Genomic DNA, 19793 nt, shown 5'->3' with positions numbered 1-19793 from the left:
CATGTCTTGATTTCTGGAGTCATATGAAAACACTGGTTTATGACACCCCTGTTGATAATGCTGGTTGCAAGAATCGCAGTAGCTGCCTGCGAGATATGCCTGGAGTATTGCAGAATGTTCGAATGTCCATGCGCCGAAGATGTGAGGTGTACATTGTAGCCTTTGGCAGAAACTTCGAACACTTACTTTGGCCCATGTACCATATAATTTTTTCAATGTATTACTATAGCGATTTTTCAAATACAGTCTCTTTTCTTTATGGTGCTTCTGTGTACGTCACCGCTTCAGGAAAGCATTTCCGACCCCACAATGCTATATGATTTCGAGTCGTCAGGATGCCCTCTACCCCTTTTAGAAGTTCTGAAACGCTTAACTGAGACACCCTGTATATATATATATTCGTTCTTGAATTTCCTCTTTTTTACTTTTCAACTACTCTCATCCCTGAATTAAAAATGATTTGTTTTGAAAAAAAGATGAGTTTAATTTTTGCTCCTAGACCACTTTTGTCTTTTAACAGTCACTGTTGTTCCTTAAATAATAAAAAAATATTTTTTTATATAAAGAACATATAAATTTAAAATTTAGGGAAATTTCTGTGCTTATTGTGTTTTTTAAGGTTAGGAATTATGAATAAGTTCATAGTTAGTAGGAAAAAAATTATAAGTTGCTATAAAATGTGTTAAATTTTGTAATACTACTAAATAATAGTCAATAAAGAAAAAAAAAATTTGTGCTAATAATTTTTAGGATCAACTGCTGAATGTTTTTACATGGTCTAATTTTAAAAAAATTTGTCCTACAAATAATAAAGAAATACAACTGGGAGCAATAGTGACATTTTTCTTTGCTTTAATTAACATAATAAATAATTGCTTTATTAATAAATGCAAATTTTTCATCAAAGTATGTTTCATGACAGCCACACGTATGTAGATTAAAGTTTTTAATAATTGGTATTTTAAAAAAATGCTTCATAAATCATATTTTACCATTTTTTAATATCCCTTTCTGGAGAATTTTGCATTTAATGGAAATTCTATGAGTTTTAACTATTCCCTGATTATGCCCATATATGTTCTAGTAATGTTCAAAGCATTTTAATCAAGTTTTCTTGTTTCATTCTAACATTTTTTTCATAAATTCCACATTTTTGTATTTAAGCAAAACATTTAATTTCTTTTTTGTTTCATTTTATTAATTTTGGAAAATTTTAATTTGTTATCTCTTTTACAGATTCCCTATAACCAAATCAACAACTCTGATTGTAAGTTATTACCTCAAAACACATCTAATAGTTCATCATATGATAAAGAAAATAAACTACTATTCGATGTTATTAAGTACCTTGATGAGTGCGCTAATGTTGACAAATTTGATTTAGCTGGAAAACTATATGCTGCAAAACTGAGGACTGTTCCTTTTACAAATCAGCAAGCGATGGCTGAAAATCTATGTCGTCAAGTGTTAGTTGAAGCTGAACACTTTAATCTAGATGAAAAAATTTTTTTATTAAAAGAGCAACCCCTTGACCATCTTGCAAATTGTAAAACTCCTACTCACATTACCAACAAAAGTGATCTTGAACAGTCATTTTACCTTGAACTTGAAAAAGACTCTTTGTTTCAAATTATTGAAAAACGCCTATCAATAAATACTAAAGAAGACCGATTTGACAAATTTGGTAACTTTTATGCCACTAAAATGCGATCATTTTCAAGCTTTCAATACTATTGTGCTGATAAGCTCATTAATGAAATTGTCCTAACAGCAGAATTAGGTCGTCTTCGAGCAAGTTACAAACTGACGAAGACTGGTGCCTCTTCACCTCAAATTTTTGCCTCAGGAAAATCATATGCAAAGGAATACCGGACAAAAATATGTGTTTTGCCAGCTTCTGATCAAACATCTGCTAGCAATAAAACACAATCTAATAATCAGTTCTCATCTTCATCTCCTGGTAATCCTCCTCCTCAAACTTCTGCTCCTAGAACTTATGCAAAGAGATGCCGCACAAAAGTTTCTGTTTTGCCAGCTTCTGATGGATTATGTGCTAGCAATAAGACACAGCCTGATAAACAGTCCACATATTCTTCAATTGACCCATCTTCGGATCCTGATGATCCTCCTACACAAACTTTTGCTCCAGGAAAATCATATGCAAAAAAATGTGAATCAAAAGGTTCTGTTCTGGCAGTTTCTGATGGAACATGTGCCAGTAGCAAGACACAATCTAATAAACAATTCACATATTCTTCAACAGAACTATATTCAGATCATGATGATCCTCCTCCTCAAATTTCTGCTCCCAGAAAAACTTATGCAAAAAAATTTCGGACTAAAGTTTCTTTTTTGCCAGTTTCTGATGGTACATGTGCCAGTAGCAAGACATTGTCAACACCAAATGTCATTTCTATCCAAAACAACGAGCATAAATGTCTAGAATCTTTGCCCTCTCCATCAGGATGTAATAAAGTTTTAAAAGTGTCTGATCAAGAGAAAACAAGTCAATCTATAAATGAAAAATTAATGAATAATTCTGACCAAGCACTCAAAAATTCTTTAGTTAAGCCACCTGTATTTCCTTTGACAGCAATACCAGCTGCTATTTCTATTCAAAACAATGAACAACAAAAATCTGCTAGAAATTTGATAAAAGTGGTGTTTATTAAACAGGGCCAACAAGCCGAGAAGTGTGACACTCTTCCGTTGTTACCAGATTAGGCTGGCCAATTTTAATAATCTGGAAAACAAAGAAAACTGGTGCAGATTTTAAAGAGATTGAGATATTTTAAAAATATCTCAGGATCTATCAATATTTTCCTTTCATGCTGAATAGAAAGACACTTCAGCATGACAAAAATTTAAAAGCATTTGCAGATTTTGTGACAATTCCAAGACTGAAAAAATGTATTGGGGTTACACATAACTTAAATTGTTGATAAGAGCTACTGTACCTCAATTTGTTTTATTCATATGTTGTGCATTTTATTTTTTTGTTGAAATCGCCAGTTATTTTATTCTAAAACAAATAAAAATATTATGATGAAAAATGATTGTTATTATCTTTTTCATGAGCACCTAGTGCTGGCTAAGTTTTTTTGAATTTGCTTTCAACTCTAAAATTCTGCCATCTCTCTCTACTTCCATGGTTCTGAGATCGTTATCAACATAGTCCAACCATCTTGCATATAAATGACCTCTTTTTCTTTCTACTATTTTTGAAAATGTTTTGATGTTGGTTTTTTGGTGGGACCTGAATCTTTTGTTTGCTTTTACTCTGCTTGGTGGTTGATATTTACTGCATAGCTCATATTTATACCTTATTTTCCTTAATTGCTGTAAAAAATAGAGCGGAGACTTCTTTCAAAGATTTATAATTTATTTTCTTCAGAACTTGGTGTTCATATAAGTCAGTCATTTAAGATTATTGATGTTACATATTTATTTTACTATTTTAGGATATAAATATTTTGACTTTTTACAAGTAGCATCTATCTGCCATTTTAAACATATCATAAAAAGCCTATTATTTATTTTGCACTTAATATTGTTGGTAATGAGAGTGTCTCAGTTTTTATAACTCAAATTCACTGACACCCACAGAAGTTTTATTTTTAATTCCTCACCTTTTTTTATTGTTAAAAAATAAAAATTTAACACTTTAACTGTTGTAACTACTTATTCCTAGGCTTCACATTCTAACTGTAATACCTGCTTCTCTGTTCATTGCTGTAATTCTCTATGTGCTCAGACAAAATAAATAGATTAGATAAAAAATATTCAGGATTAAAAAAACTAATTCCCTTATGTAATATTTTAAAAACCATGCTTTTTATGTAGTTTAATCAATTAACTAAGACAATTAAAATGGAAGCTAAGAAACAAGATTACAGCTGTTATCATTGCATAATGTTGTAAATTTTTTTAATTAAAAATTGTGTTTTTAATTTATTAAGTAAAAGAAGCTTTATTTTTAAGTCTGTCTCATTAAACAACATATTTAAATGTTTACTTTTTCTGAGATTATTCATTTACTGCATAATCAGTGTTTTCCAGACATATGTAAAATAACAAACAATTGATTTATAAGTTCTTACTTAATTACAGAATTTTTTTTATATCTGATGAAAATTAAATCTATTTAATACTTGGCAAGCACAATTACTCATATTCAGAAACATTTTTATTGACGAAAACTTTGTATACATATTTACTTTTTTACATAAAAACATTCCAGTCACAAAACAAGTGAATTCAAACGCCTGCCGATGAATTGGTTTTTACATTGGAAAATGTGGTAAATGATGTGAAGATGTTGAAATACTATTGGTATGACAGAAATAGTTTTGAAGGAGCTGCACTTTTTGAGAATGTTCGAATAAATGATGTATTTTCATTGAAATGTCTTTTTGCCTTAGAATTTTGACCATGTATTAAGATAAACTGAACAGTTGCGGAAATTATTTGAATATAATTAGAGAATACGCTTAATTTCTTATTGTTGCAAAATTTTAGGAGTTAGATTACTGAGTTGGAGTAAATTGAATCTGAAAATATTCTTTAAGAAACAAAGAAATTTTTATACCAATCTTTGGGCAGTTGTTGAAATAATAGATGTTTTTTAGTTGGTAATAAAAACCTTGGATTTAAAGATATGTGAGCCTGTTTTTTGAATTTTCAGGTAGATGTCAGATTAAAATATTCTTTTTTTGACTCCTAATGACTAATCATATGTTGTATTAAAAATTCGTGAGTATTTTGTTCTATTGATCGTGTAGGTGTTGAATCAAATATTTTTTTTGACTTGCAATGATGAATAAGTTGTATTTAAAAATATGCTTGAATTTTGTTGATATATTTGGGCTGGTGTTGGGGCAAGATTCTTCACAAGTTTGCAAAGAAGAATTTTGCTTAAATATTTGAGTTAGTGTAGGAATGGTTTCAGGTTGTTGGAAAGAATTTTCTAAAATAATCGGCAAAGGCGTTTTGGAAAATGATGACACTGATTCACTTGGAACTATTGTTTGTAAATCTTAATCTATATTTGGATTTATTAGATATTGGAAGCTGCACAGATTTTAAAGAAGTGTTACAAGAAAAAACATCAGATTTTCTTGAAGAATATTTCATGAGAAAACATATTCCAGAGGATGCTCTAAGTTTCCCAAAACATCTTCAGAAAAGGTTTCATTAATAAGCTTATTTACTAAAAAGTACTGCAAAGTTGATAATGATCTCAACCTAGATGCATGAAGTTTGACTGAAGGATTTTGCTCTAAAGATTTTAGAAGACTTTTTTTTCTCCATTTTAGTGAGAACCTTATTTTTCAGTGGACAAATATAGTGAGGGTCAAGTAGCCACAAATTAGTACTAGTATTGCTTTCTGCCTCAACAGGAGAATCCAACTCTTTTAGTTTTTGCTTTTTATCAAGGGAGTGAAACACACCTACAAGTCTATTCAAATAGCCCTTTTCAGCTTCTACCAATACTTTATTGATGAGTTTTCTAGCAAACACTTGTTTAGTTTTTCAAAACTGATCCCAATTTATAAACAATACTTTTCAGTTGCTTCAAACTTATCTTCATATTTCCCAATCATTAAGATATTTTATAACCTCGATTAATATTTTATATGTTGTATATTGATATTGTGTCACATACTTGAAGACAAGATGGTGCTAATATCTATCATACAAGAACAAAACTAGAAAGAAAACACAAAAATGCTTATTATGAAGAAAATATTCAAGTAAACAAGGAATATCAAATTAATAATTAAAAATAATTTATGCTTCATTCATATTTTAGAAGTAAATAATCATAAGATAATTATAATAAAAAAATAACTACCAAACAATACAAGTAAAATAAACAAAATCTAATATCAGATTTAACGCCACCATACAAATAATAATTTCCCACTTTTAACGTCTTTTCAGCTTGGTACCCTCTCGTCGCCTATATCAATAATGTCAAAATAATCCTGACATTTAGTGCATCCTCTAAAACTATTACCCTAAAATACTGATGATGAGTGAGTCCTGTACAACTTCTAATATCCAAACAAAAAAAAAGTAAATTAAACTTAATTATCATTCACCCGGTAAAAAGTTTCTAAAAACTATCATAAATGGTTTCAGGACAGTGTGCCAATACCAATTTTAGAGTATTGGAAATGTGACAGCCATAAATTGGGAATCAGAGGTAAGTTCAGCACCTGGAATTATGGGATCTAGTAGTGATACAGAAGACTGGATCTTCAAATCCACATCCTTCATTAAATGAAGCAGCAGTTATGCTGCCACGGACATTAAGAACAAGAGAGAAAAAAATGAAAGCCTTGGAATTGTTAGAAAATTCAGTGTGTTTTGAGACCAACAAAGAAGAAACAAACAGAAATGTTAGATTTTTTTCATTAAAATATTTTTTCTTCTTTACTAAATAAATTACATTTAAGTTTCAGATTATATTCAGGTAGTTAACAAAATATAATAAAATTTGTACGTTCCAAGTAATATCTGATCCTTCCAGCAGCATGGCTCTTCTAGTTTCCCTTATTTATGAAATTATAGTCCTTCTCCACTGAGTCAAGCCACCTGATTGGTGGTATTCCTCTCTTTCTGTTTCCCATGAAAATGTGAGCATTTTTACTGGTTTGTTGTTACAAGTTGGTATAGATGCCTGAGCCATCGTAGTCTATTGCATTTTATGGCTTTAGTGATATCAAATTCCTTGTATTGGTAAATATAAAGTTAAACAAGGATCTCCAACTATTTTCCTTATAAATTTTAATAGGTTTTCAATTTATTTACATCAAAGCACATACATTCTCTCAGAAATTTTTGTTTGTTAATGCTAAAATCTTAAATTATGTTGTGCACAAATTCAAGTAGAATGAGAAATTAAGAGGGTTCAAATACTATATACTCTTTAAAATATCTTATTTTTATTAAATAAACTTACATTATTGTCTTTTTCATCTTCACATGGTTCAACTTTTATCTCTACAGTATGCAATGTTGTAGACATAGAAGGTTCTCTCTCTATATATATATTGATATATAGGCTTAACAAGCATAATAATATATTACATTTTATATTCTATTGATTTAGGTGAATTATATTTTTAATGAAAATAATAGAAACACTCTGTGAAGACACTCTCGGTATTTGACATTTTTACCAATTTCTACAGAAGTATAGATGGTTTTTTCAGTTAAAAAGTAAGTTAAGATAATACTCTACTTGTACCTTTCAATCAAAATTTAGTTTAATTATAGATCAATATTTGAATACATCATAAAATTTTTCCATTAGGCTGTAACTTACTGTTAAGTCTTTGCTTATTATATGTAATGCAAACACTCTGTTTCATAAACCTAATGAACATAGCACAAAAAACAGACCACCCTGAATAACTTTTGATCTAATGATCGGAGCTTCATGTTCTAGGACTCAATCTTAATGGCTCAAGGGGTGACCTTAAGTATACTAATTATTAAGTGCAGAGAACATTTTAAGTTGTGACATCAGACACAAAACCGTACTATCTCTGAATAAATATTCCTTTTTTTCTCTCGATGGATTTGGATTTCCAACCCTCAAAATATAGGGGGTAGTCGCAATCTGGAAAATATGGTCTGAATGGTTTGACAAGGCCACCCCTTGAAACTTTAACATTAAGTCTTAGAGCGTGAAGATGCGAATCATTAGATAAAGAGTTATTTAGAATGGTCCGTTTTTTATTTTGCGCACAGTACATTTACATAAGTATTGGCATCAAGAGAAATAATATTTTTTGCTGCATGTTTTTTTAAAAATATAATTAGAAATTATCTAGAAAAATTACTTAAAACTGAAGATTACTTCATATTTGATATAAAAAAATGTATTTAATATTTGGCAAGTTGTGAGTATTTGCAATATGAACTTAATGAGCTTTTGAAGTATTAGTTTCATACTTAATTTTTAAAAAATATTTTTTGGCATATATCCATAGCAATTAAAAAATGGTTGGCATAATTTAAAAGAGCAATTTTATAAAACATTTTCACCAAATTTATATTTTTGAATCATAAAGCAAGATACAGTTGTGATGTTACAACACTTCAAAAATTGCAATAAAAACTTTAAAAGTTTATTTACGTTAATTTCCACTAACTTGTTTTATTTCATAATCGGCACTGCATAGCTCGCCCATTTATTTTTTAAATGTTAAATTTGTAGCCTTGTGATTTTGAATCCAAACCACATGACAAGGGAGCTCTTTGATTAATCATCAGATTTTTTATTTTTTTTTAATGGAAATAACTGCTTTAATGTTACATGGAGAAGAAAACTATTAACGCTTAGCCACGTCAAGGGAATTTTAATGAAATCTATGATCTGGCTACCACTGCAAAGCATTTTATGTCACCACTGGGCAGATGTTAGTCTGGTTCTGAATGACTGGGAATCAAACCTTGGTTCTGTCATCAGGAGACAAGCGTTGATCTCTTGAACCATTTTAGCTCACACCAACTTGATTAATGTAAATATAAAAAAATGCACATTTTCAGTTCTTATTTTACCAGTTGAATGATCACAGAATGATTTAAGTTCAATTATCTATTGTTAAATAATAATATATATATCCATAATATGCAGCATTAGATTACCTTTCTTTCAAAGAAGTTCCAATATTTTTGTACACACATATATACTAAGTTTCATGAAAAAGAATGAACATTTATCACACAATAGCAGAACATTTGTGCAAGATTGAAGACAAATTAATTATTTAAATAAAAAAGACTAGTGATTTCTTTTTGATGGTATAGTTTAAACTTGTCACATTTTTAATAATTATTTCATAACTGCGGATGAGAAATTTAAAAAGTTTTCAAACCAAACTGGTTGCAGTATTGTATTATTAGAAAAATATTAATAAAAAGTTCAGCTCACACTCTTTAATGTCTGCTGACATCTAATATATTTTTAACTAGGAGAGAGCAATAAGAATGCCTGATAAATATTTTTACAACTTTGAAAGACTTTAAATAAAGCACATGTCAAAATAAATTGGATGGTTTTCTTTATTGAAGTTTCTCTTTTGGAAACAAGTATTCAGTTTACCCAAATTTATGAAACCATGCATCATTTTGTTTCACTCAATGGTTTGATTACAGCATTTTTAATTAATATCTAAATTTATTCATCAGAAAAATATAGTATAAATATTTATATTGCACATGTCATTTAACATACTCTGTAACTACAGTAAAAATGGAAATATTGTGTGAACCAAAAGTGGGAAAACAGAGTTCAACAGTGGCCATTCGATAGAATCAAATCCAAATCACTTTTCAATTTTTGTTCTAGCCAAAAAAATTGTCCCAAATTGTTAATAGATTATCACTTGATCATTTGATTTAAAATATTTATTTGGTCAATTGATTATTCCATTTGAGTATCTTTTTACAACAATCTCATCCCAAACAAGAAATCCATGTCACTTAAGTTTTATGTGGACATTTAAAGTTATGAGTCCAAAATTTACATAGCATACAAAATAGCATATAAAACTGTACCTGTAAAAAAGTTTCAGAATAGGGCAAGCTTGTCAAAAGTAATAAAATTTTAATTAGGAATATTTTTTTGTCTCTTCTGTCTGCAAGGAAATATTAGTCTGACCACTTTGTTTAAATGCATTTCTTTTTAACTGGTACATTTGTCACTCTTTTCCTCATTATCTTTTAATCCTGTACTTTTTACATGCAGCTGATCACATGAAAGATATGCCTTTGACTTATGTTGCTCGAAATTTATATTGAAGTCTTCGGAGAAAATTCTTCTATACTTATCTTCAGAGACTGGCCGTATATTATTTTCTTCACAATAATTGGCCACATAATCTTCATACAAACTACATAGTGAATGTTCCATTAAGATATACTGTTTATTTAAATTCTTATTCATGCTATAATGACTTTTATATTTAAGAAAAAAATGTATATGTTTATGAACTTGATTTATGTCACTGTCCGAGTATTTAAGAGGGTGGGAAGCATGGTGACCTCGTCCATCAGGAGGTAAAGCAGAAGTCGTTTTCATTTTCTTAACAATGTTATTAATACGTCCAACATGATTCTGCAGACCTAAAATGCTTGCAAATGCTTTCTTACACACCGCAATTTGGTGACCACTTAATTGCATATTGTAAACAACAGACACAGAGCGTCTACTATCACCTTTCGTATATCTACGTTTCACATTTTCAATTTTTATTAAATCAAAGATAAATTTGTTTTGGGCATTGAAATCTTGCAACTTCCAAAATGTATGAAATAAAATTTGTCTTTCATTTACTTCTATTTTTTCAAAGCATTTTTTTGGACATTTACAATCTCGACCTATTTCTGCTGATTTCACCACTGGACCTTTCCCACCGTACAGCCTATAATTTTCTCCTGAATTTCTTTTCCTGGAATTCAACCTTCTTTTACTTTCACCCCTCCTCTTTTTATGAACACATTGTTGCTGTGGCATCTCTGGAATGCTGGAAGATGCACTTTGCCCAACATCCTTCAAAAACAAAAAAATACATATTTATTTCTTGTTGACCATATTATATTTAAAATGGATTTAGAAAATTTGAGAATTTCTTAAATTGTAAGAATTCTTAAGATGACTAGCAGCCTGTAATGATTTAGAAAAATAATGAAACTCCCATTGAACTGCCTGGAATGATTTAAAAAGTAATAACCCACATAATCAGAATAATAAATGTAAACAGACTTAGTAATTAAACAGCGGTCCAGAAAATCCTCCTAAAACGTAAACAAGGAGAAGGGGATGTTCATTTTCATACCTTGCATCTAATACAAAGAAACAGGAGTTTAATCACACCTTAATCATACTTGAAACATTTAAAGCTTTCTTAGTGTGTGCAAAATTATAAACTGGCCACACTGAATAACTTTTCATATAATGATCAGATCTTCACGTTCTATGACTCCTATCTTAATGGTTCGAGGGGGTGACCTCAAATATGCTTATTAATTAGAGCAGACGATATTTTAAGTTATGAAATGAGACAAAAAAATGTACTTTCTCTAAATAAACATACCTTTTCTTCAATGGATTCGGATTTCTGAGCCCCAAAACATAGAGGATAGCCGTAATTTGGAAAATATGGTCCCAATAGTTTGGTCATGAGAGTGCTCCAAAGTTTGGATCCCTAATGTCGACTTTACTTTTTACATATTTTGCCACATCTCGAGAAATTTAAAAGCAAATTGAAAACATTTTACTTACAATTAAAAAATTCATTTATCAAATTTTTAAAATATGACTTTTTTAACATTTTATTTCTTAGGAACTATTCGACAGATTTCCCTCAAATTTTTTACTATTTTGCTATGTAAAATTATATTCTTTAAAACGATGTAAAAAATTATATTCCTTACTTTCTTCCTTTGATATTATTTCGACTAATATTAAATAAAATAATAACAAAAATGGTAAACATTTACAACATTTATTTTTTCCAATTATTGTCTTTGGATACATGAACTCTATAATTGTGTGCAAAATTTTTTCAATTCACTTAAGAAGTTCTCGAGATATAGAGAAGTACACAAAAAGTAAAATTAACACTAAGGGGTCCAAACTTTGAACGGCTCTCCCGACCAAACTATTGAGATCATATTTCCCAGATTGCGGCTACCTTCTATATTATGAGGGTCAGATATCCAAATCCAATGAAAAATGTAGGCATGTTCATTCAGAGAAAGTATGTTTTTGAGTCTGATTTCAATGAAATTATAAATTGTTGAAATTATTAATTTGAAACTAGAAAATGTAGAAATTCCCAGAGCAAGAAATTTTAATTTACTTATTATTATTTTCCTGCAAATTAGATGAAAGTTATTTACACACAGTAAAAAAAGAAAAAGAAAGAATAGTAAAGTTAGTTTCTCCAAAGAAAATTTAAAAACTGCCGCAATTTATTAAAAAAGACAAAAAATTCAAAATTGTCACACACATACTTTATCTTTTCTTTGGACCCCATAAGCAGAATATTTTCAAATGTTCTGCAACAGGACTTATTAATTATACAAATGTTATGCAAGCATTTCACGGCGAAAAAAAAAGTCAACTTTACGTTAAAATACTATATTTTCATTAATTAAAATGCAGGATCATACACAGATACGCTACATTATTTTTTAAACCAAAGCAAACATTCTTGATTTGTTACTTTTTCAAATATCATTTTAAAAAAACTTGACTATCTGTATCTTCAATAAGTGACAGCCTTTTCGCAGGAAAACGCTGCCACTTATTCAAGATACAAATTGTTCTGCAGGACTTCGTTTGTTCTGCGATGTGCGTCACAGTTTTAGGCACTTTCTGCTTCTGGGCTTTGGACAAAAGCAAAATTAATTAAATTTAGTAATAATTAAGTTCCCATTATTTGTATAAAAACTTGTGGTTCCTGCAGACTAAATTTTTCTTGCAGCCTCTTTCTGAAAAAGGTTGTGAAGCCTTTTATAAATGATGTAAAGATAAGTGAAGTAATTTATCTCACATTGTTATTTATGTTAATTTTTTTAAATATTAATTAATAGTGTATACTTACAATTTGAAATCTTTCATAAATTAAAAAATAAATAGAAGTTTGCTGATTTAAAAACTGTGTGATTTACTTATCTCAATACATTATAAAAATAAAAATCACAGCAAAGTAAGTATCAGATTAAGATCTTGAAGGGCAAGGACATCACAGGTGATTCATTGATTGAATGTAGGGTTTAGTTGCACAAGGTCCAAATGAGGACATGCTGTGCCAAACAATATGGTGAAACACAGGTGATTCAAGATTAAACTATAGAAATAAAATAGTTCTAAAAATTTATCAGCTTATAAAACGTTAAAAAAAAAGCCTAACATCTGCAAATTAACTATATTAATTTTAAAATTCTTTCTAGCTTTACCCAATTGAAGTGCATTAAATTTCTTTTTTATGACTTTTCTTGACTATTTTGTATTGGAAGGGAGAGATTTGTTGAGATCTTAAAAAATGAGGAAAACATACAAATATAATATTCAATGACCATTACTCCTGCTGTTGAAGTGTGGAACTACAAACTAAAACATGAAATATTTAATTAAAATTTTAAGAAACATATCTCAACATACATTGCTGGTATCATCATACTCTGAATCTGGTGCAATGTCAGGCAAAATTAGTTCATCTTCATTTTTATCACCATAACAAGTTTCTACATATTCAGTTGCATCACATTCATCTTTTGGTATAGTAGAATTAAATGCTGACTTCATTTCAAACTACAGAAAAACAAGAAAATAAATCTTAATGTACGTATAATGTATAGCAAGCTAAAGAGAAAATACAGTACAAATATTTAAAATCTTTCCAAAATCAAAAATTCTGAAAATTATTCTTTAATTTATTAGGCATTAAAATTCAACAATAAATATGGTTTTAAGATTTCTTACTTGTAACATACTTCACTTTGAACATCATAGTTTTAAAATGCTTTATTGATCGAAATAGTTTATGTTGGATTTGTGTTCAATATTATATTTCAAGCTCCACCTGACTAATACCCAAAATTTAAATTTTCAAGAAAAGGAAGTTTAAGGATAATATATATCTAATATTAAAAAGAATCTTAAAAGAATTGGGGCATAATCAGATTCGTATAATATACACGCCATATTACATTTTTTCATTTTATATTTCCGCAAAGGAATTTGCCACTTAGGCGAAATTTGTTTTTACTATTACTAAAAAAGAAAAAATTCACCTCTTCAAAGAAAGTTTGTCTTTTGAAAATTCTCAAGAAAAAAAAGTTCATTTTTGCTCTTTTTCCTTTAGCAGGTTTATTTGATTCTTGGATATTAGAAGCTGTGCGAGACTCCAACTTGTTGGCATTTTGGGGATATATTATTAGAGGACGCTCTAGACATAGGGATTTTTTAATATTATTGATATCAAATGAGAAGGGACCACCTGAAGAGATGTTAAAAGCGGGAAACCGTTACTTCCGAGTGATTGCAAATTCAAATTCTACAGTACTACTATTTTTTGATAGCAATTTTTTTTATTTATTTTCTTCCATTTTTTTATTCTTTTCTGATTCTTCCAGCAACCATTTATGCAGAACTTTGATTTCTAAACTGCAGCTTTCTTTTCAAAACAAAACAAATTTACAGAAAGATATTGGAAAGAGATACATCCTCAGGTGTTCACTCTTAGATCAGTCAATGAATATTTTTTTAATAAGCAAATGGTCAAGATATTTAGTTAAAGTTATGGTCAGCAAGATTATTTTTGGCCAGATATGTGAAAAATAAATTCTTAACATTTAAATAAGAAGAAAGAGATAATGCAATGAGAAGATAAAATAAAATATATGAAAATTTTTAATGACATAGATTTATTTCAAAGAAATACTCGTGACTAACAAGTATTTCTTTGACTGTAATGACTAAACTTACACAGTTTTTGTCAACATAGTAGAAATCTTTATGTGAACTAGAAGCTGTTTGACTAGGAAACATCTGCTTATTTTCCTCATCACAAGGTTCAACTTTGATTGGAACATTCAATGGCATAAACATTTAGGTATCATTCTCAAAAGAATTTGACTAAAAAGAGAAGCTATATAAGATATTTTTTATACATGGAGAAAATTACACTGTTGACTTATTTCATAATTGCATTGTTGAAATTTTTAATTTATACTAATACATTAAAACTTCGAAAACATGAAGCGACACTAGAAGCTAAAACTACATTGAGTTTACAGAAATTTGGCAATTTAAACTGAAAAAAGTATGTTTCTTATTACAAGAATAGTTCAAGGTATAAAAAGTAGATGATTCAAAATTTTCTTCAGTAGAAACCATCATAAAAGTTATTTGTTATCAAAATTATTAAGCTAGATAAAAAAATAACTACGAAGAGTGAAAAATATAGTAAGCAGAAGGGCCATTACAAAACAGTAGAATTAAGCACTTCTGCCTTTTAAAGCTTTCCATAATTAAGATGGCAAAAGTAAAATCTATAGAAACTATGAAAAATCTTAGGGCATAGAATAATGAGAAGATATTTATAATTCATTCAGAATCATGATTATTCAGATCATTTTTGGAAACTTAATTTTTCTTCTTGTTACATCTTGATTACCTCCAATATTTTTTCTTTTCCAAGTCTTTGTTCTTCTGGAAGGAACACATTTGATGAAACTTTTTGCTTTAGTCTGAAATAATAAATAATGATATAGTTTACAATGCATGAAAAGAAAATACAGTTGATACATTTTTAGAAACATCAAACATATTTCAATTGCCAAACCAATTTTTTCTATAGATTATTTCAAATTATTTTTTATTTATCCAATTTAGATTATTTTTCTTACCTATAACACACCGGTATTTTTCTACACAAAAAGCAGTAAAGTGAAACAAATAAATATTTTGCCGTCATAATGATTAGTTTTAGACATCACTTAGCTAATAAAAATACTGCTTCACTCCCATTTTATTTAGGGAATGATATATATACGTCTTAAATAAAATATTGTTAAACTCACTTATATATAAAAAAAAGTCAGAATTTTCTTTTAACTCATAACATAATTATTCAAGAGAAAATTAATTGTTAAATAAGATAAGTTCAAATTAGTAAAGCTGAATCTATCAAAGCGAAAGAATATATCAATAGTTGGAATTTAAAAGCAAACACAATTGATGCCTTTTTTTTTTTATAGATAGTTTTGCTTTAAGCCACCTTACTGTAAAAGGTATTTCTTCTAAACTTATCAACAATATTTATTGGTTGCTACTGCTCCGTCAAAATTTTTACTAACAATTTGACGTAGTTGTTGTTTTCATTTTCATAGCTTTATTATTCATGTTTTCTACTGATGTTATCAGAGGTCAATCTAGGCTATATTTTTTGGGGCTGATTTTCAAGAAAAATATTTTTGTGAAAATTTCTTTCTTCACTTTTTGGCTGCTTCCCTATAGTTTTTCACGTTAATTCCAGAATATTTAATACATTTTTATGACATGTGAATTTTAAATTTGAGTTTTGACTTTTCGACACATTCCATTTGTGAAGATTCCATCACGATTTCACATTATTCGATGATAGTTTTTCGATAATTATTTAACAATTTTTTTTGGATAATTTCACATGGTTTTTTTAAAGTCTGAAGTATTTAAGTTGATGTTACCACAATGTACGAATTTTGATTTCAAGTCATCACATTTTGACACATACGACTCATAATTTCAGGTTGTTCAAAGATAGTTTTTTCAGAAGATTTTATAATTTTTTTCTTGCTCTTTTAAATGTGTTTCTTAAAATTCCAATTTTCTTATGCTATCTTATCATGATGGTTGAATTTGAATTATCACTTTCTGACACGTTTGATTCATGACGATTCAATCATAATGTCACATTGTTTGGTGACACCTTTTTCAAAAATTATTCATCATTCTTACACATGGTTTTTCAGTTTTGAGTTATCACTCTGTGACCTTTTCGATTTGTGACTAATCCATTGTAATTTTACGCACGAATGATAATTTTTTCTTGATCTTTTCAACAAGATTTTTTAAGCTTCAATATTATAACTATCGGATTATGAGAGACAAAGAAACTTTGAATTCAAGTTTTAACACCTTTACTTTTAAGCGAGTGTCATCGTAAAATCACATCATTGCGATCATAATGAGAATTCTTGTAGGGACAGTTGTCAAGAATTTGAATTTTGTGCAGGATTTATTTTTACATATTAGAATTCTTTGAAGGGGTCGTTTTTTTTCCTTTCGAGATTGAAGTTTGTGAAGTAATTGCAAAACGGTTTCCTTCTGTATTGACTCCTGGTTATTAAACCACTGGTGGTTTAGCAAAAGGGCCAAATTTTGAGAAGGTTTCTCCCCTGTACACTATTTTTTTTATTCAATTGCATGGAAAAACAGGTTTTGCTATGCAGAGAAGACTGCAGGTTAAAATATGACTTACATGATTTCTTCTACGAGTTATTGAATATTAAAATTAAGACCATCATCAATTTATTTGATGAGAAAATTTATTTATTTAAAGAAAAAAAATTAAATTACTTTCCTCTCTTGAGCTAGAGTCTAACTCACGAAAGAAAAAAACATTGCTTGGTGTTAAGATGCCATGAATCAGTGAGACATATGTTATATGTTACATTGGTCACAATATGTTATATTCACAGATATATGCAATATGCCATTTTGATACAATAATACAAAACAAAACAGAAAATCAAAAGCTGATAGCAGCATACTATTCTTTTACATCAATTGGTCCAAGAAACCATTGCTAACTATTTTATGGTGATCCATATCAAATTTAAGTCGTTTTAGACCAACAGACCACCATTAATGCAGTCATGGAGAAAATATGAATCAATTCCTTACACAAAAAGAGTAAAAAAATCTTGGTAATTTCCATCAGATAAAAGAATGCAAAACTATATATATATGTAACATAAAAAGCTTCTATTAATTAGTTTCTTCGCTATAAAATAACTCCTAATTCCTTACTAATTAATTATTCAAATCAAAATGTTTTTTCACACTTTTAAAAACTACATCCTGTTCTTAAATCTATTTTTGGCTAAGGTATGCATAATTAAATGTAAGGACATTTTCCCCCTATAATCTTTGTGCGAATCAATAGACCTTTTTCTTAAACTTATAGTAATTCCTAAAATTTCCCTAAAATATAACAAAATAGAGGGAAATTCTTTTGCTACTTTCCCTAGGATAAAAACTTAAGCACACAGTTTTGGAGTGTGAATTTTGAGATCCGCCTTCGATAGAAAATGTCTTGAATATACTATGTGAAGCTAATAAAATATTTTTCTTTCCAACTGCCATCTGCGTGGCCTAACAACACTCACCATGACTGTTACCCTTTCATATATATATATATATCGCACTCAGGCAAGGCAAGAAAAATAACATAAGTAAAAAAAACTGCAATTTTGAGGTTATGTCAATAAAAAATATGCATTGCCCTATCAAGCTTAAAAAGTGTCCCATCTCTAACTCTCATTTTATCCAGCCGAGGACAGTTGTGTCAGTTTTGTGTCTGAATCAGAATAAAAATTATAGTATTCTTTAAGTTGATTTTTCTCAAATACTGCATTTTAGAGTTATGACACATTTCTTGATGGGGTGTGATATATATATATATCCATAAACATGACATGAAAAAGACCAAAACAAAAAAGTTATAGCTTGTAGCAACTAAAATTAAACTACTAGAATTTTTTTTCAAGTAGGTACAAAAATATTCTGGAACCATGGTTATTGTAGTTGCCTTGGATAAAATGTCCCCCTTACAAAAAAGATAAATTCTTTTTAAAATTAAAAACATTACTAAAAATACACTTAAAAAAGTTTGAATATATTTCCTTGTAGATACTTGTTGAATCTACCTGCAATTGCAGAGTGAAATAGGCTACTTTGTGTAATCACAATTTTTTTCCCTTAGAAAAAAGAAAACAAACAAAAAATGGCTAGCTCAATGGTGGCTATGAGTTTTACAGTTTTAATTTGCCGTTTTATTTTAAATTTTTAATTCTTTGCATATCTCTATCCAGTAGAAATTTGGCAATTGTTTTGGCGTATGTACTGATACGTATCCGGATCCATACCAGGCCGCACTTAGGTTTCATAAAAAATGAGTCTAAAAATATAGATATAAAACATGTTAGAATTAGAAAATATTAGGAGAAATAAGAGTTGAAAATGGCCAACCTTTTTCATTTTTCAGGTGTTCCCTTCTTCCGTTGTTCATTTTTTTCCTCAGTGGAAACATATTACAACAGTATCGAATACTACAATAGTATGTAACTCTGATGCAAATAAGGACTCTTATTATTAACTCAAACAGACATCATACATAAAATACCAGGCTATGTGGCAAAATATTTTAAGAAAGAGAGGAAATAACTAGTAAATATCTGGATAGCACGTTTCATTCTTTATATTAATCTGTCTTCCAAAAACTTTATGTAAATATGGAATCCTTATTCATAAATAAATCAAAACTTTCAATTAAAAATATCGGAATGCACGTCCAAAAGAAGAGGAGAAATTTTTTGTTTTTTAAAACAGCTCAGGTCGAGCTTGATTACGATATTTTACTTCATCAATTTTGTAGCTTACAGCTTGCATTTACAAAAACGTCTTTGTGTGTGAAAGTTATAAGTAAAAATATGATGGAAAACATCTTGTCTTCAATCTGTCAATTATCCAAAATAACTGTAACCATACTCGTTGACTGTAACTCTGCTGTAAACAGAAAATAAAATTTGATTTTAAACGCAGAGCTATAAGCGATAAGCCGAAAGCTCGCCGCACTTTACTATACTCAATACTAAAATTTGATTATATAATTGATAACTAATGAACGAAAACAAAACATTAAATATAAAATAAATATAGGCGATGTTAAATTTTTATAACTCATAAATGATTATTAAATGTAAAACAAAGGCTTATATTTTTGAAAAATAATTTATTCAGCTGTAAATAATAAGCAAAGATCAAAAGTAGTTTAAATATTTTAATGAAATAATAAATTTACTTGTATATGATATTATTCATTTTTAATTGTTTGTCTTAATATAGTATGTGTATGGAAAGAACTCCCCATACCATTCTTCTGGAGCAGTGGCAGTGATGGTTAAGAGAGAAGCTCCATTTATATAACGTGCTATTTACATGC

General features: G+C 29.0%; 2 protein-coding genes across 4 annotated transcripts in view; one reads left to right on the top strand and one right to left on the bottom strand.

The window, feature by feature from the left end:
• LOC107441172 (uncharacterized) overlaps window positions 1-3053 on the top strand; it is a gene marked incomplete in the record, with an annotated part of 14594 nt that extends 11541 nt beyond the window's left edge. The window contains 1 exon segment of the mRNA XM_071177806.1: window positions 1237-3053. Within this exon segment, the coding sequence (XP_071033907.1) occupies window positions 1237-2724 (1488 nt within the window).
• Window positions 3054-4168: 1115 nt separating this feature from the next.
• LOC107441174 (uncharacterized) lies at window positions 4169-19332 on the bottom strand. 3 transcript variants are annotated; one of them, XM_071177807.1, is made up of 6 exons: window positions 18821-19332; window positions 15204-15276; window positions 14513-14662; window positions 13187-13336; window positions 6968-10567; window positions 4169-5708 (listed from the first exon to the last, which is right to left on the bottom strand). In XM_071177807.1, exons 3-5 carry the CDS (start codon window positions 14633-14635, stop codon window positions 9701-9703), a joined length of 1140 nt encoding a protein of 379 aa, XP_071033908.1. In that variant the 5' UTR covers window positions 14636-14662; window positions 15204-15276; window positions 18821-19332; the 3' UTR covers window positions 4169-5708; window positions 6968-9700. The 3 variants fall into 3 exon arrangements, with proteins under 3 accessions (XP_071033908.1, XP_071033909.1, XP_071033910.1); XM_071177808.1 differs by having other exon boundaries at window positions 9574-10567; XM_071177809.1 differs by lacking the exon at window positions 14513-14662.
• Window positions 19333-19793: the final 461 nt, after the last annotated feature.

The sequence above is a fragment of the Parasteatoda tepidariorum genome, chromosome 2 (genome assembly GCF_043381705.1).
Source record: "Parasteatoda tepidariorum isolate YZ-2023 chromosome 2, CAS_Ptep_4.0, whole genome shotgun sequence".
NCBI classification, from domain to species: Eukaryota; Metazoa; Arthropoda; class Arachnida; order Araneae; family Theridiidae; genus Parasteatoda; species Parasteatoda tepidariorum.
The sequence above is the reverse complement of the archived record's forward strand: the minus strand, read 5'-3'. Positions and strand labels throughout refer to the sequence as shown.

What these genes read in the sequence shown, in the direction of transcription:
- LOC107441174 (XM_071177807.1), bottom strand. Translation starts at nt 14,635, where the DNA reads ATGTTTATGCCATTGAATGTTCCAATCAAAGTTGAACCTTGTGATGAG. An exon ending in ACTATGTTGACAAAAACTGT is followed by an intron (nt 13,337 to 14,512) that starts GTAAGTTTAGTC and finishes GTTTTTCTGTAG; the next exon opens with TTTGAAATGAAGTCAGCATT. An exon ending in AGTATGATGATACCAGCAAT is followed by an intron (nt 10,568 to 13,186) that starts GTATGTTGAGAT and finishes TTGTTTTTGAAG; the next exon opens with GATGTTGGGCAAAGTGCATC.